Genomic DNA, 17,192 nt, shown 5'->3' with positions numbered 1-17,192 from the left:
TGAGCTCCTCTCTCTGTGTTTAACTACTGTCCAAAATATCAACATTATGACAACGTCTGCACATTTCTCACTAGTGCCACAATTACTAGTGCTACGTTTACAATGCTTCTTTTATGTTCCGTATTTCCAAAAGAGCGCAGGTGTCACTAGTAATGAAGAGGTCATGAGCAATTTTTAACCCTGATTCTGAGCTGCTTATCCACATTATCAATACACACCATTTATCTGCTGGGCAGACAGCCTTAACCAGCATGAGTCATGCATAATTTATGCTTTACACTTTTATCATTTATCTAATTGCCATCCATTATCCTGGCTGGAGCTGTGTAGTTACAGAAGCAATCCTGCATAAGTGGCCTGCTGCAGCAGCAAAGCTACTGTCTTATCTGGGAATCAAACCAGTAACCCTGTGGTTGCCAGATTGGTCTCAAACTCACTTCTCTTGGTAACACTAAATACACATCAGACCTGCTTCAAATACATATTTGTTTTGGCTTCAAATCTTTTCCACACTTTACAGAGCTCGTCTGGTGTACTGGAACCACCTATGACATACTCTCAAAAGGTGAAAACCCCACCTTTTGGTCCTATTGGCAGGTTCAGCTGTACCAGGCAAGATCAACAGAGCACAGAAAAGTATTTGAATCCAAAACGAATATGTATTTGACCCAGGTCTGATACATGCGTATGAAGAGGAGCGTAAGAGGCGCTCGTACCGATGGAGCCCCTGGGGCAGGGCACTGCGGCTGGAAGGCCAAATTTAGTCCTCGGCCACCAGATGGCGTCCTCTTTCGCCTGAGGACAGCTGTCATAGATCACTGCGGGTAAAGACAGAGAGGTCGGTTAGGAGCTCATCCCACCTCAGGGAAGAACCATCAGGCTAGGATGCGTGCTTGAATAGAGGACCTTAAGGCAAAAAATACACAGGGCCCACCATTGGGGGCAGTGCCTAAATCAGAGACTTTGAGTCACACGAACAACACAACACCAGTAATGAGACTTTGAACAATGCACTGCGGTTGTTCCAGAATTTTAATAAAAAAAGATGAAATGCACAGTGATTTAAAAAAAAAATGCGCATATTAAATTACTCCTTGAGGCTCATTAGACTTCTGAAAGGAAACCAGGAACGGCTGTAGACAGTGACTACTCCAGTGTAAAGTCACGTCACTATCTGCAACCAAAATCCTAATGCTGTAATGATCTTCACATCAAACGCAGGGGTGTAAAAGTAGAGGCGGGAACGGGAGCGGGAACAGGAACTGGAATGGGAGCGGGAGCAGGAACAGGAACGGGAACGAGGGCGGAGGCGGGAACAAGGCCGGGAACGGGAGCTGGAACGGGAACGAGGGTGGGACCGGGAGCGGGAATGGGAAGGAGAGCGGAGTGGGAATGGAAACTGGGGCAGGGGCGCACCTTCGCAGCCGCTGGGCGTGACCTCGGCGAAGGGGTTGTCGCAGCGGTCGCACTGCCGGCCGATGACCCCCGGCTTGCACTGGCACTGGCCCGACTCCTGCTCGCACGCCCGGGAGAGCGAGCCCAGCGGGTAGCAGTCACACAGCAGGCAGGCCTCGCTGCCCGCCGGCCGGTAGTGGTTATCCTGTACGGGGGGAGAAGGGAACGAGAGAACAAAGGAGTGAGAGAGAGGAGGGAAGGAACAAGAGCAGGAGAGCAAAGGGGCGAGAGAAAGGTAGAAGGAACGAGAGCCAGAGAACAAAGGAGTGAGAGAAAGGAAGAAGGAAGGAGAGCCAGAGAACAAAGGAGCGAGAGAAAAGAAGAAGGAAAGAGGTGAATGGGAGAGAGAGAGAGAGAGAGAGAGAGGAAAAAAGACATGCTGTTTTTATTATTCAGCGTGGCAAAGCTGTCGCTTAGCAGTAAGGCGTAAAAGTGGCATTAAAGTGGCAGTAATGGGTGCTTTTAAGCGGTAGTCACGGTGCCCGGTCACGGATTAAACTGTCACAACATCTCAGAGGGAATTCAGGGGAGGCACGCTGCAGTTATTTCACGTTCGGGCTTCGCTGCACCTGATCTCAGTGCGTTTCCTCAGTGTCATCACGCAACACCTGTGACAAACTTAGAATTCCACATTGGTACATTTGTCCAGCGCTATATTTAGCTCTGACCACACCGTAGACTGTCAAAGCAAGTTTTTTTTTCTTTTCTCACTCTTGCACCACCACAGAGAAATACGAGAGCACTGGTAATATTCTTGTGTCGCGAACGGTAATAAAACCTCAAATCTCAACACAGAGGCACGTCGGATTGCCCGCTTGAGAGGAACATTTCGATTATAAGAGCCCTTGCCATGTATGAAAACATCCATCAGACATGCTCTGTAACAGTCCGGGGCTGAGTAGGGAGGAGCCAGGGTTGGGTTGGGGTGGGGTGGGATGTGTTGGGGCGGGGCTGAGCAGGGCAGGGGCAGGGATGGGGCGGGGCAGCGGTGACCTACCTTGCAGTGACACTCCCCGGTGGTCTTGTTGCAGTCCGCGTCGAAGCCCTTGTCCGTCTGGCACGAGCAGGGCCCGCAGGTTTTGTGGCCCCACCAGCCCCTGGGGCACGGCTGGTCGCTCCTGGATTTAACAGCACAGTCGCTCTTTACCACACGCTACTTACTGATATGAGGAGTGGGAGAATAAGGGGACGTTTATAGGCAGGTAATTATATTTATGAGCCAGGGAGACGGTGTCATGCAATAGGTAGGAATCTGGTAGAGCTTGTAACCAAAAGGTTGCCGGTTTGGTCCCCAGGTAATGCCTAGCAGGTTGACACTGTTGCTTGAGCAAGGTACGTAACCTGAATTACTTCAATGTATATCCAGCTGTATAAATGGATGTGTTGTAAATGTTTAACGTTGTAAAAGAAGGAAGAAATGCTAAAGTTGCGTAAGTCGCCCTGAATAAAAGCATCTGCTAGACGTCAGTAATGTGATGTAGTAGGCCTACTGGGTTGTGATTTACTTCTTCTGTGATTCTTCTAATTAGGGAAACATCTGATGATAATTTAGACTGTAGGAGCAACGGGCTCAATTCAGAGGAGGGGCTAATACACACTGATCTGCGCTCTGATTGGGTGATGATGACCTCACCTTTTCTCGCAGTACTGGCCGAAGTAGTTGCCGGGACAGTCACAGGTGTAGCCGTGCGAGGAGCTTGGCGTCCTCGTGCAGACCGATTCGTGCTGGCAAGGGTTCAGCGAGCACACGTCCGTACAGACATCGCCATAGTAACCTGCCAAACAGATCACAAGTCACAAGTTAGGCTAATCATAATCACAGAGCTTGCATTCAAGCTACTATTTGGACCTGTTTTGGTTACGATTGCATTATAAATGGTAAACTGTCACACTAATGCATGGGACACCGATGAAATTGTTGATGTGACGGTGATGGTGATGGTGATGATGATAATCATGGTGATTGTGAAGGTGATGGTAATGATGATGATGATGATGATGATGGTGGTGGTAACGGTAATGATGATGATGGTGTTCCAGTGGAAGACTCTTACCTGGGTGGCAGGTGCAGGAGTAGCTGTCCCAGTCGTTGCTGCAGTAGCTGTTGGCGGGACAGGGGCTGAAGTCGCACGGGTCAGACAGGCTGCAGCCGCGCTCCACGTTCAGCTTCTTGGCCTGAGACAGACTCAGGGACACCGCGCTGGCCTCCGTCTCCCCCAGGTGCACACCCTGCAGGAGGGGGGGGACACGGCCAGGACAGTCAGAGACAGGACAGACCAGTGTGTGTGTGTGAGAGACAGCGTGTGTGTGTGTGTGTGTGTATGTGTGAGAGAGAGAGAGGGAGAGTGTGTGTGTGTGTGAGAGAGAGGGAGAGTGTGTGTGTGTGTGTGTGTGTGTGTGTGAGAGAGAGAGAGGGAGTGTGTGTGTGTGTGTGTGTGTGTGTGTGTGTGTGAGAGAGAGAGGGAGAGTGTATGTGTGTGTGTGTGTGTGTGTGTGAGAGAGAGAGGGAGAGTGTGTGTGTGTGTGTGTGTGTGTGTGTGTGAGAGAGAGAGGGAGAGTGTGTGTGTGTGTGTGTGTGTGTGTGAGAGAGAGAGTGTGTGTGTGTGTGTGTGTGTGTGTGAGAGAGAGGGAGAGTGTGTGTGTGTGTGTGTGTGTGAGAGAGAGAGGGAGAGTGTGTGTGTGAGAGAGAGAGGGAGAGTGTGTGTGTGTGTGTGTGTGTGTGTGTGTGTGTGTGTGTGTGTGAGACGCCACTGACCTGCACACAGCCACGGAATCCTTGCATTACTTTCCCATCACGTCCTGAAACGCCCCCAACGCTCACGGTCCTGAGCTTCAGTCCCTTCAGCTTACTGTCCACCTCCACACTGGCCTGTCCAGGAGCAGGGCCACACCCACTACTCAGCCACGCCCATTACCCACAAAGCATTACATACACCAATCACAACCCTGCCCACCCCAACCCAGGCTTACCTGTCCATTACAATTACTATTTAGCACAATAATAATAATAAAATGAAACAACTCTCTAGAATAATATACCCTCTCAACATTTCCATAGTACAGCTTTGAATATTAACAACATTTTTTTAAACTTAAAAGTCTATGGAAAATAAATCATAATCTGCGAGCCCCTCTCCGGTGGAGTCAGCCTCACCATGTGCAGGCCGTAGTCCAGGGACAGGATGGCCTGGTGGCGCGCGGCCACGCCCGCCCAGCCGCCGCGCAGCTCCAGCTGCAGGTGGTGCCAGTCGCCGTCGTCGGCCCGCGCCGCCTCCAGCCGCGACACGGTGGAGTCCTCCGCCCGCTGCAGCGACATCACCACGCTGCCGTTCCGCAGCTGCGCGCGCACACAGAGAGAGAGGGGCGAGCGACGCATCGTCACCGGCGACCAAACTCAGCCCGAAAAACCGCCCGCGAAAAGCTCACGCCACATTACATTACATTACATTACAGGCAGGGGCGTCGTAGTGGGGGGGAAAAGTGGAACTGGCTACCCAGGGCCCGGATGAGGGGAGGGCCCTCGAAAAGCCTGGAATGATGATCAAGAGAGGAAGGGGGCCCACAGAGACTGCTTATGTATGGGGCCCAGAATTTTGCGCTACACCCCTGATTACAGGCATTTAGCAGCCTGACACACCTTTTACGTAGCATTTACATTGCATCCATTTATACAGCTGGATACACTCAAAAAATGTAGGTTAAGTACCTTGCTCAAGGGTACGACGGCCTGGGAATCGAACCTGTGACCTCTGGGTTACAAGACCTGCTCCTTACCCATAATACTACACTACCGCCACAAACTGCGTTGGGGGAGGGGGCGGTTAATCTGGCTCAGCCAAGATAACGGAGGCACTGAATCAAACAGTTAAGCAAAAAAAGTGCACACATTGTAGCCCGGCTGGATGCTCAAGAGTGAGAGGCCCTCCTCCACACACACACACACACACACACAACCAGCGTGAGTCACCAACAATAGACTACATTTTAGTCTGCGATTACACATACAACCAACAGGTGGAGCTCTTACACTAAAAAGCAGGCCAATTCACAAAGCACTGAAGAAGGCATATCTAATAGAGCAATTTCAGCATGATGTGTCAGTGGTTTTGTTTACTGCGCTGGATCCAGAAATAAAAAGTGGATAAGACAGTGATGGACACCATTAAACATAATGCATAGCCAGCAGAAAAAGGACAAAAACTAAAAACATCAATTATTCATAAATTATTGAAAACATTATGACATTTAGGGCAGTGTTCCATACAGCTTTGGAGCAAATCCATTAAAATATTGGCAAACAATAGTGAAATACAAGAGATGCAAAGACTACATATAGTTTCTGTGATGACTCAGCAACAGCCCAACTGAAGACATTTTTTTTCTTAGTTTTCTTTCCCTGCAAAGCAGCAGATTAAAATAAGCATAAATACCGATTTGAACAAGTGAACTGATTATATAAAAGTTTTCCCTTTGATCTGTCTATGTGAAAAACTAGACGGCAATCTGAAAAGGAGATTACACACGGCTGATCCAGCACAAATCTAAATCTGTTGAATAAGCACAATGCAGGGTTATGCTCAACCTGAAGTGTGACAGCTTGTACCTGTGCTGTGGTTTAGTGACAGTGTGACTGCGTGTACCTGTGCTGTGGTTTAGTGAAAGTGTGACTGCATGTACCTGTGCTGTGATTTAGTGACAGTGTGACTGCATGTACCTGTGCTGTGGTTTAGTGACAGTGTGACTGTGTGTACCTGTGCTGTGATTTAGTGACAGTGTGACTGTGTGTACCTGTGCTGTGATTTAGTGACAGTGTGACTGTGTGTACCTGTGCTGTGATTTAGTGACAGTGTGACTGTGTGTACCTGTGCTGTGATTTAGTGACAGTGTGACTGCATGTACCTGTGCTGTGGTTTAGTGATGGTGTGACAGTGTGATTGCATGTACCTGTGCTGTGGTTTAGTGACAGCGTGTACCTGTGCTGGTTTAGTGACAGCGTGTACCTGTGCTGGTTTAGTGACAGCGTGTACCTGTGCTGGTTTAGTGACAGTGTGACAGTGTGACTGCATGTACCTGTGCTGTGGTTTAGTGATGGTGTGACAGTGTGATTGCATGTACCTGTGCTGTGGTTTAGTGACAGCGTGTACCTGTGCTGGTTTAGTGACAGCGTGTACCTGTGCTGGTTTAGTGACAGCGTGTACCTGTGCTGGTTTAGTGACAGTGTGACTGTGTGACTGCATGTACCTGTGCTGTGGTTTAATGAGTGTGACAGTGTGACTGCATGTACCTGTGCTGGTTTAGTGACAGCGTGTACCTGTGCTGTGGTTTAGTGACAGCGTGTACCTGTGCTGGTGATTTACCTGCAGCGTGATGCTGTGCTGCTGCCCGGCTGTGACTCGGAGCAGCACCGAGCTGGGCTGCCTCGTGCGGAACATCATCTCCACGTGCCAGGGCACCGTGACAACCGCCGCCGGGTTGGTCCACTGTACGAGGCTGTTGCCCTGGAAACGCTGCGGACTGGACATCGCTGCAACACACCGGGGACAGCACACAAGAGAAATGTGTTTTGAGCCACATACGTGAGTTCAAGACAGCCGTGACATGTGACACGTGACAGGTGGGGGGGGGGGGGGCGTTTAAAAATTTTTTTCTTTTACTAAAACCACATACATACTGGTATGAAGATAGTTGAGCAGGAAACTATCTGTGTTCAATGCAATCTTATCTCATGAGTAACACAGGCCACCTCTGCCTGCGCACTCTCCCTCCCAGTTTGTACACACTGCACAGGCCTCAGCAGGCTGTGATGTTCCCAGCAGCCAGTAGGGTTGTTTGTCCTTCCCTGGCAGAGATAGGCTTGTCAAAATCTCACTAAGCAACATAAATGCGTTCTCTTGTCGAACAACGTTCGTTTTGTACCTCTCTGGCCTCACACAACCACCCCCACCCCCCCACCACTGCCTCCCTCCCAACTCCCCTGGAAACTGTGATGATAAATAATAATAAGCGGCAGGTCAACCAGGAGCCACGAGATTGGACGGAAAAAGAGAGGGAACCCCCCGGGGAGAGCTGTGATTGGGCATCCGCCCGCAGTTGTTCCAACGCTGCTGGATGCAGCGGCAGGAGGATAAAACGGCTCTGTGTCTAAAGAGAAACACCGGTGGTTTAAAAAAAAAAAAAAACATTTTTACTACACAAAACGGCAGCCACTGAGACTCTAAAGACCGCGTTTAAGAGAAGATGGCAGAAGTTTACGGCCTCGGCTGCAGCAGGCCGGGGCGGCTGCAAGAAGATGAAAGCAGGCTGGAAACGTCAATTATTTTTGTTTTTGTGGCGAGCCCCCGCCCCCCCCACCCCCACCCCCACTTCTTCTGCTAAGGCATAAGCTCCCGGGGCCCTGGAGACCGCATTAGCCGGAGAGCCCGGCTCCCTCGTCTTCAGTCACGTCTGCTTAGCGGCCTCCCGTCATCCCCCCTCCGCAGACGGAGGTAACGAGGGATGGCTGTCTTCCCTGCCTCCCTCTCCTCCCTCTCCTGCCTCTCATCCTTCCATCTTTCCCCCCCGTCTTACTCCTCTCTCCCGCGCCTCTCCTGTCGGTTTCTGCCTGCGTCCGCCCCCTTGCTGCAGGAACAGCAGCTGTTTTTTTACGCACCTCTGTCCCATTCTCATACTCAGCATTAACTTTATTTCTACTGTTCATCCTTCAGTCTGGCAGATGCCATTCTCCAAGGAGTCTTAGAGGAGTTTTGGTAAATACGATGTTGTTATGCTTCATTAGCCTGACATGCAACAACTTGCTAAAGCTTTGAGAATAGAAACCCCACACCCCCCCCTCCCCATCCACACTCACCCCCCACAGTCAGTCTTGATTACATACATCATCAAACCAAACAGCTATGAAGCTCCAGGACCAGACACAGCCACTTATTTATATGCAAAGATGATGAGATGCAAAACACAAACACACACACACAGGTACATGCACAGATGTACATGCACACACACACACACACACTCAAACACATACACACACACACAGGTACATGCACAGATGTACATGCACATACACACACACACACACACAAAGACACACACGCTCATACACACACAAACAGGCACATGCACAGACATACATGCGCACAAACACACACAACTGTTAAGCAGTTGTTATACAGTGGGATAAAAACCTTGTTACCCACTGAATTTAATACATCTGCATTTGTTTCTTGCTTTGACTAGCGTCTTCACCAGCAAACGCAAAGTCAGACACTGAAAGTCAGACCATGTGGGTAATCTGGTCAATCCCCTTTCACTGCAATCCTTGGTTTTACCCCTCTCCATTACCCAGCCCCAATTCTGACCCCCCCCCATTTCTCCACACTTACCCTTCTCGCAGTTCCGGCCTCCGAAACCTAGGGGGCAGTCACAGCTGAAAGAGCCCCAGCGATTCACGCAGGTTCCTCCATTCATACATGGGTTGGCGCTGCAGAAGTTCCTCTTTGACGAGCACCCTGGTGAGCACAGCACAAAATGAGGGACTGGCTGTGGTGTGAAACCTGCAGTCCTGAACAAGGACTGCCTTTAAGTTCATACATTAATCCAATATCAACTGAATGGCATATATAAACATGGCAATGCAAATAAAGAACAGATTAATTTAGAAGTTTCTGCGATCATTTAAATTCCATTTGGTGCTCATTTTATCATACAACAGGGCAGTTATTCCCCAGCACATTATGGTATTATAAACCTGGCTAGGTTGACGCTCTCACTCAGAGAGATAAGTCAAACTTTCGGGAATGTGTTTCACAAAATGATCTTGTGTAGGTTTGGCCTCAATTATAAGCCTGGCATCAAGACTATGCGATTTTTAACCAAAATCTATTTGAAACAAAAAATACATCCCTGTATATTGTAAGGTGTTACACACGGAAGTATGTAGCTGTCACAAACAATTTAGAATTATGACGAAGATGGGTGACACAGACATTAAATGACACACCCTGTGATCTCTATTCAGCCTTGACTCTACTACTAGAAGCAAGCAAGTGTTTCTAGTTCCCCAAGTCCTGAGGGTCCTGTGCTAACTCACATGCAATGGGTCCCCACCTTCAGTCAGCAGGGGTGTGGTGCTGTTCGTTAGCCTTCGGGCTCTGATACCCCAACATGAACTCCTCTCCCGCTAGCATACGCTACCCTAACATGGACTCCTCTCCCGCTAGCATACGCTACCCTAACATGGACTCCTCTCTCGCCGGCGTACTGATACCCTAACATGAACTCCTCTCCCACTAGCATATGCTACCCTAACATGGACTCCTCTCCCACCAGCGTACGGTACCCTAACATGAACTACTCTCCCACCAGCGTACTGATATCCTAACATGAACTACTCTCCCACCAGCGTACGGTACCCTAACATGGATTCCTGTCCTGCTAGCATACGGACGGTACTCTAACATGGACTCCTCTCTCACCAGCGTACGGTACTCTAACATGGACTCCTCTCCCACCAGCGTACGGTACCCTAACATGGACTCCTCTCCCACCAGCGTACGGTACCCTAACATGAACTCCTCTCCCACCAGTGTACTGATACCCTAACATGAACTACTCTCCCACCAGCGTACGGTACCCTAACATGGATTCCTGTCCTGCTAGCATACGGACGGTACCCTAACATGGACTCCTCTCCCACCAGCGTACGGTACCCTAACATGGACTCCTCTCCCACCAGCGTACGGTACCCTAACATGGACTCCTCTCCCACCAGCATACGGTACCCTAATATGGACTCCTCTCCTGCGAGCGTACGGTACCCTAATATGGACTCCTCTCCTGCGAGCGTACGGTACCCTAACATGGACTCCTGTCCTGCTAGCATACGGACGGTACCCTAACATGGACTCCTCTCCCACCAGTGTACGGTGCTCTAACATGGACTCCTCTCCCACCAGCGTTCGGTACCTGGCACGGTGCCGTTGTTGGCGATGTGGCTGGCCATGTCGATGTGGCGGTTGTCGATCTGCAGGTTCTTCATGCAGCCCACAAACTGGCGGGTCTGCACGGGAAAGTCCTCCGGGAGTCTGGGGACCCCGCCCAAGAGCAGGGGGCCGGTCAGGTCCAGAGACCTGAGGAGACAGTAGGGGAAGACCCATAACTGATCATGATCCTTAATTATTAGTTCTAGTACCAGCAGTAGTACTTGTAGTTGCAGTACATTTAAATAATTCATCATCAATTATTCATCTAAAAGAATTCATTATTCATAATGTTTCAGAACAAAATCTCATGGCGGATGAGTAGCAGCACAAGAATTTCTAGTGAACAAGTAATATCTTGTGAACGATAATATTTAACAAGTAGTATATTACCAGTCTTTTCAAAGCATGGATGTATTTTTGAATGCTGACTTGAACTAAAAGCAATTTTCCATGTGAACTAATGTTGTTATGCGAGTCCAATAAAAGTAACATTCAACACATTAAAGGTAGGAGCTTCAGTACAGTTTCTCTCAATGGATTCAGCTGTAACCAGACCTTAAAACATTTAGAGTGGTTTGTGTTTTTTTAATGAGTCCAGTAGACGGCCAATTAAAATCAGAAAAAAGGGCGCAAAGAAGCTTTTTAACCTGATCTGAGGGTATTTAACCTGATCTGAGAGTATTCGAATCACCGTGTTTCCAGTAAACCAGAAAACACAGGCTTGTACATCCCCGAAGATGGAAGACATGCCAGATCTGACCCGCCAGTGAAATATTAATGAACACGCAAGTTACACGCACGAGCAGGTAGCGTGTCACGATCTTTCCCTGAGTTTTTACAGTGCTCGTGGGATCAGAGAGAATGCCATGAGGTTGTCGAAAACATTCTTAATTGGGGTGAAGGGCTGTGCTGCTACCTACTGTACTCATCAAAACACTCGTTCAATACTGTTCACCTTCCCTTTTCATTCTGTCTAAATCCGCTTGTTTTATATTTTTGGTTTCACAGTAAAAAAAAATGCCATAATTTTATGTTCAATATCTTCTATACTTCTGTTTATTTTAGTCAATGCAAAGGCATTTAATTCTCTGTAAACACTGATATTGCTGCATCTGCGTTGCCCCTAGGAAAGCGGACAGTGTTCACTCTCGACACAAAAAAACAGAGGCCCGGTTTTCCTTTGGCTCCTTCCTGCCTTACTTCTTGGATCCTGATTGGCTGCCCTGGGCAGAGCAGGAATAGTTTCCGATTTCGTGACCGAATTCCAGCGCCACAGATGTGTCACAGTCGTCCACGGTCACCACGACAACCTTCTGGTCAGAGGGACCCTGGGGAAGTCCGGCCTGATTCAGGACAGGCTAGGAAAAGAGGTGAGGGTCGGGTGAGAGAGAGAGAGAGAGAAGAGAAGAGGTTAACTCAACAATCAGTCAACTGTCCATTCAATTGTGCACTTTTTGAGAAAAATAACACCTTTAAAAAAAGTCACCTTTAACATCTGTAAAACCAATTTACAATCAAAAAATGAACCCAAAGAAGGTATGTAGAGAAACTTATCCTGCTGCTATTTGGAATTCTTGTAAAGTGGAACGCCTTTTAGTGAACGTTTGCAAAACTGCTGCTTTTTACACAATCCAATGAGGGATCAACAAACGTGGCAGCCGCTCGGAGATAGCAGAACTCCTGCTGCAATTTCCAAAGCCGCCCTAACTCTCTTTTATTCCAGCTGTTAAAAAAAGGCCCAACACACAGAGCGCCCGACCGAAAGGAAGACGTATCGCTAAGAGACAAGCGGCCGGCCTGCGTTCACGTGTGCGTCAGTGAGCGTCAGTGATCCAGGAGGGGAGCGGTTCAGGAAGAACGAGCCGACGATGCAAACGAAAGGACTGCGGCTTAAAAGAGTGCTAATGCTAGAAAGTGGCCGTTTGTACGAGAGCTGAACCCCAATACGCTTTACTGATCTTGTCAGGTGTATTGGAACCAATTAAATACTCTCAAGAAGTGCAGGCCCCGCCTTCCGGTCATATTGGCAGGCGCAATTACACCAGGCAAGATCAACAGAGAACAGAAAAGTATTTGAATCCAAAACAAACACGTATTTGACCCAGGTCAGATACGTACAGCATCATCAAACCATTATCTTCTGGGTTAAGCAGCTGAGAATGGCTCGGGTCAGACTGGGGGGGAGGGGGCAGTAGGGTCAGGGCTCTGTGCTCAGACTGCACATGAGGCTCATTACGAAGCTAACCGCTCGCTGCGGCGCGTCCTGAGCTCACGGGGGGCCGCTGACCAATCACGGAGAGGACAGTAATCGCCAGCGACTCACAGCAGGCACGACTCCCTCCCTCCCTCTTTCTTTCCCAGTCAGACAACCGAAGATCTGCAAATAAAGTAATGAAATTCACACAGGGCATCCGCGGAAATCGGTATTTCGCAGCTCATCGTTTCGCTGGTTTTTTTTTCTTTTCCTTTTTTCCCCCCCCCACTCCTCCATCCGTTTCCTGAATGTTCACTTCATCTCCATCAGTGCGCCGGGGGGAAGGAGTGCCAGCGGGTGACCGGCACCATCAGTCACTGCACTGAGGCGCCTTATTCACAGCCACAAAGCCTCCACTGAGCGGCCCGGGCCTGCGCTGCGCAAGACCGGCACCAGCGCGTCAGCCGTATGCGCAGCGAATGCACCGCCTCAAAACAACAGCCCCTTCCCTGCAGGCAGGGAGCGGAGCGTGCACTGGTTTGCTCTGACCTTTGCTCATAATGACATAATTGGCCTAATTGTTTACTCACTCTGCCATATTTCACTTTTTTTTCCCCCGCAAGTGATAAATCACAAGTGAAAACTGTACTCTGCACTCAAGACAAATTCAGTGGCAGTAAATCCTGGTGAAAACACAGAGGTGTACATGACACAGCCAATTAACCGACAGGACCAGGCGTACCAGGGGGACGGACAGCCAAGCGAACAGGCCCTCCCCCCCGGAAAAGAGTTTGTCGCACCGGTGTAAATGCTGTTTCCATGGGGATGTTGTTCGATGGAACACCACGTCATCCCCCCCCCCCTTTCCCTTCCCCCTGCGCGAGTCCCTGCCATGGTTTCCACGCACCCCCCCCCCCCTCCTCGCACCCCCCCCCCCCCGGAACAGTCGGATCGATGGAGAAGTCTTTGTCAGCACGCCCACGCCGCTAACCGCGTCTCTCTCTCGGAAATCGCGCGGCCCGACCGATTGGCGGGTCCCGGGGCCCCCCCCAGAGAGTTCCATTACCGGCGCTCACCGCGGCACTCGGCAGAGGGCCGACACCCCGGCGGATCGGATTAGGAGGGCATTACCGGCACTCTCGCACCCCGAGCTCCATTATCCGACAGCCACACCGGGCCGGCGCCCCTCGCCGGAGAACGTTCCGGAGCGGGGAGCGGGAGGGCAGCACCGAGGGGGAGGCTCGATATAGACACACGCCACACAGCGAGGGGGGCTGTTTTTCCACTCCCTACCAGCCCCCCCCCATCCCCCTCACCCCCCCACGGCCCCTGGGAGCAGCGAGAGACCGAGCCACGTAGGCGACGTTCGCGTTTCGCTTTTGTCTTTCCGCTACAAAGTTTGTCGAGCGACGCGTTTCATTTTGCTCACGCCCGTTCGCGCTGCCGCAGGTTGGAGCTGTCACCGTCGTCTGCGCTGCGTGGGCACGGTGCTGGCTTTTACAGCAGGAAGGCTATAAATAGACCTCTTATCTGAGGATAGGCTATTATTGGCCGTATTTAATAAATGGAAAAAAAAAATATTCCAATGCTTCGTATCTGTCAAGCCATATGTTCAGAAAAAAAAAACATATTTTAAAACGTACTGAGCTTTGCAAAATGTACTTTTAAAATGAGTTTTTTTTTTCAACTGCAAAAGAACAGAAAATGCATGACTAAAATAGCTACTAACTTCAAGCAACATTATGAAGTTGCCACAAGGCTGTTCTTCACCAAAAAAAATCCTTGGTTTGAGAAATGTGGCTTGGTAAATGTGATCCTTCAGTCTGATATAGAGCTAAAGTAGATGTTATTCGATTACACAGAATTTATTCAAAGATAAACGTTACTTTAGACCTATACTCAGTGTCCGGTTATTTGGTCCTGATTTCAGTGGGTTAAAGCTTGCAGCTCAGCCAACTCTGGTGAGCACAGCAATCTAAGATTTGTGTAATTTCCTCTAGATTAAAAAATAATCTGTATTTACATCACGCTGGATGTGTCAGTATCTCACCTTGCACTCAGTAACATCAGCACAGACTGCAGTAGGTGCGTTCACCTACAGTACAGACCTGCTGCACAGTCGGGATGAAGCGTTTAAAGCCTACAGGCTTCCATACTTTTACACTCTAATGTAAAACTGGCTCAATGGAGACAATGAGGAGCCTCATCATGTGACTACCTGGGACAGAAGCCTACAGACACTTCAGCCCTCTGGGACCAGGGCTGTATAGCGCGGATACACACACACACACACACACACTCACGCACTCACTCACACACACACACACGTATACATACACACACACACACTCACTCACAGACACTTACAGACACACACACACACACACACATACACACTCACACACACACACACACACATACACACCCACGCACAAGCACACTCACACACACACACACACACACACACACTCTCTCTGTGGGAGGCTTCACATCCCGCCATCACAAAAAGAGAATCCCTTCCCCTCTAGGCCAGTATCGGTGCCAAACAAAAGACCCCCTTTTTTATTGTTGCTGAAATCAATGGCAGGACGGCCGGCTGTGGGGGTTGAGCGGGACAGATGATGACGATCAATAGGGTCAACAGCCCCTTTTAAACCCAGCCTCATTCGCAGGTCGCGACCCCGTATATTTCCACTGCAGGTTTAAAAAACTTATTCCATTACCTACGTGCGTTAAGGGGGGCGGGAGGGGGGGGTCATCCTGGTGTCTAAAATACGCCGCGAGCACTCACCGGTGACACAGCGTCACGCCGGCCAGGTCCAATGGGGACGGGCAGCGGTGGGAAGCACCGCGGAGGAAATCGGGTTTATCGGTTTACAGATTTAATGAAGTGAGGCGCAGCCTCCTGCGCGCAAGCAAATTATCTGTGCACAGTCTGGGAAGCAGCGCACAGCAGGGTGAGAAACTGCCTGCGTCTTCCGAGGGGCTCGGTGTGTGTACAACACATCCCCTGCATCCCCGGTCCTGCAGGCACACTACCTATCAATAAAAACAGGGCTGCCATGGTTACGGCTTCAGAGCATGATTTACCACAGCTGATCACTGGCTGTTCACTGGTCTCTGGCATACACTGAAGTGGCCTAACCGCACGGCCGCAAATCATATTGCGGGTCAGGTGATATTACACGAGCACGTCGAAAACCACCCCCCCCCCCGCCCTGAACCACAAAGCAACAGAAAAGTCCATCAGAAATTCAGGGGTGTCCTGGGGCATTTTGCCACAGTACAACCACAACAGGATGGAAGCATAATAAAGACTGAAGACTGACTGGATCAGAAGACAGCTACCCCCCCCCCCCCCCACCCCCACCCCAAACCCCGGTTATATTGTAGTCAACACCACAAAAAAACCCCAAAATAAATGTGTGTCTACGGTGGGAAAGCCTTTAAAACGGCCCGAGCCGATCCAAGTCACGGCCCCCGCTAATGACACCACCTCATACACCCGTCTCCCCTTCCATTATCACAGTGAGGGGCTCGGGGTGACGGGCGCTGGCTCTCCCTCTCTCTGGGCCCCGAAACGTCCGCCGTCCATCCTGGCAGCGGGTCACCGGCGGGGCAACCGTGCCATCCGTCCTGCCCGCTAAAGCAACCCCCCCCCCCCCCACCCCCGCCTCCTCAGCCGCTCCTGGCGCCCCCACAAAAGGAGGCGCTGCCAGTCGTGATTGAGGATTACATATTTGCCGAGGGCCCCCCCCCCCTGCATTCAAAGCCCCCCACCTCCCCCCCTCCACTACTTGTCACCGGAGGAAATGTTAATCCAAACCAGCAAGCGCAAGGAGCCGCCTCAATGAGGCTCTAACTTCCAGCCACCGTGACAGGCGGCAAGAAAGCACACAAGGGGGCTGAGGAAAAGAACGGGGGGGAGAAAAATAGACAATTAAACGATATTTGTTATTTTGCCGCTGGCCGGGAACCATGGGAACCTGGACCGCTGAGCCGTGGGACGAGCGTCCCCCCGACCTGGCGGGGCCGAGTCGCCGCTCTCTCTCTCTCGCTCGCTCCTCTCTTCCCACGCACGGCCCGCCTTGTTTACCGGGGTTGGCGGGGTTTACGGGAGAGGAGACTCCCGACGCTGCGGCCATCGCTGCTCTGAGCGCAGTTCTACATCTTAAAGAAGCAGCTCACCCCAGAAAAGGAAATGAAGCTGTGCTTCCGGTTACTCACTCGGAGTGCTGTCTATCCATCCAGATTGTCTCACAGAGATTTGACGGGTTTTCTTAAATACCAGCCTCAGTTAACCCTGATACAACGGACCTCAACGGGACCAAGTTTTTTTTTTAATCCAACCAGTGGGTCATTGTGGGCATGTCATGCTCCGTGAACCACTTCACTGGTGGAGCCAATGCAGGGCCACTCAAATATCCCATAATCATTTGCAGTATGCGCAAATTAGATGGCATCAGGTAAACAACTTATTTGGAAAGCAGACATTGGGGATAGAAGAGTTGAGATAAACAGTTTGCTAAAAAAAGAAATGAAGAACTATAATCATGTAGACA

General features: G+C 50.2%; 1 protein-coding gene across 2 annotated transcripts in view; it reads right to left on the bottom strand.

The window, feature by feature from the left end:
* celsr2 (cadherin, EGF LAG seven-pass G-type receptor 2) overlaps positions 1–17,192 on the bottom strand; it is a 78,188-nt gene that overhangs the window by 16,388 nt on the left and 44,608 nt on the right. For both annotated transcript variants that reach the window (XM_035388091.1, XM_035388090.1), the window contains exons 6-16: positions 11,637–11,794; positions 10,420–10,583; positions 8,838–8,963; positions 6,813–6,979; positions 4,610–4,792; positions 4,211–4,324; positions 3,510–3,684; positions 3,089–3,230; positions 2,453–2,573; positions 1,417–1,600; positions 717–818 (exon numbers count right to left, since the gene is read on the bottom strand). In XM_035388091.1, coding sequence (XP_035243982.1) covers positions 717–818; positions 1,417–1,600; positions 2,453–2,573; positions 3,089–3,230; positions 3,510–3,684; positions 4,211–4,324; positions 4,610–4,792; positions 6,813–6,979; positions 8,838–8,963; positions 10,420–10,583; positions 11,637–11,794 — 1,636 coding nt within the window. The remainder of the gene's footprint in view (positions 1–716; positions 819–1,416; positions 1,601–2,452; positions 2,574–3,088; positions 3,231–3,509; positions 3,685–4,210; positions 4,325–4,609; positions 4,793–6,812; positions 6,980–8,837; positions 8,964–10,419; positions 10,584–11,636; positions 11,795–17,192) is intronic.

The sequence above is a fragment of the Anguilla anguilla genome, chromosome 13, assembly GCF_013347855.1.
Source record: "Anguilla anguilla isolate fAngAng1 chromosome 13, fAngAng1.pri, whole genome shotgun sequence".
NCBI classification, from domain to species: Eukaryota; Metazoa; Chordata; class Actinopteri; order Anguilliformes; family Anguillidae; genus Anguilla; species Anguilla anguilla.
Note: the sequence above shows the minus strand (reverse complement) of the source record. Positions and strands in the feature narration are given on the sequence as shown.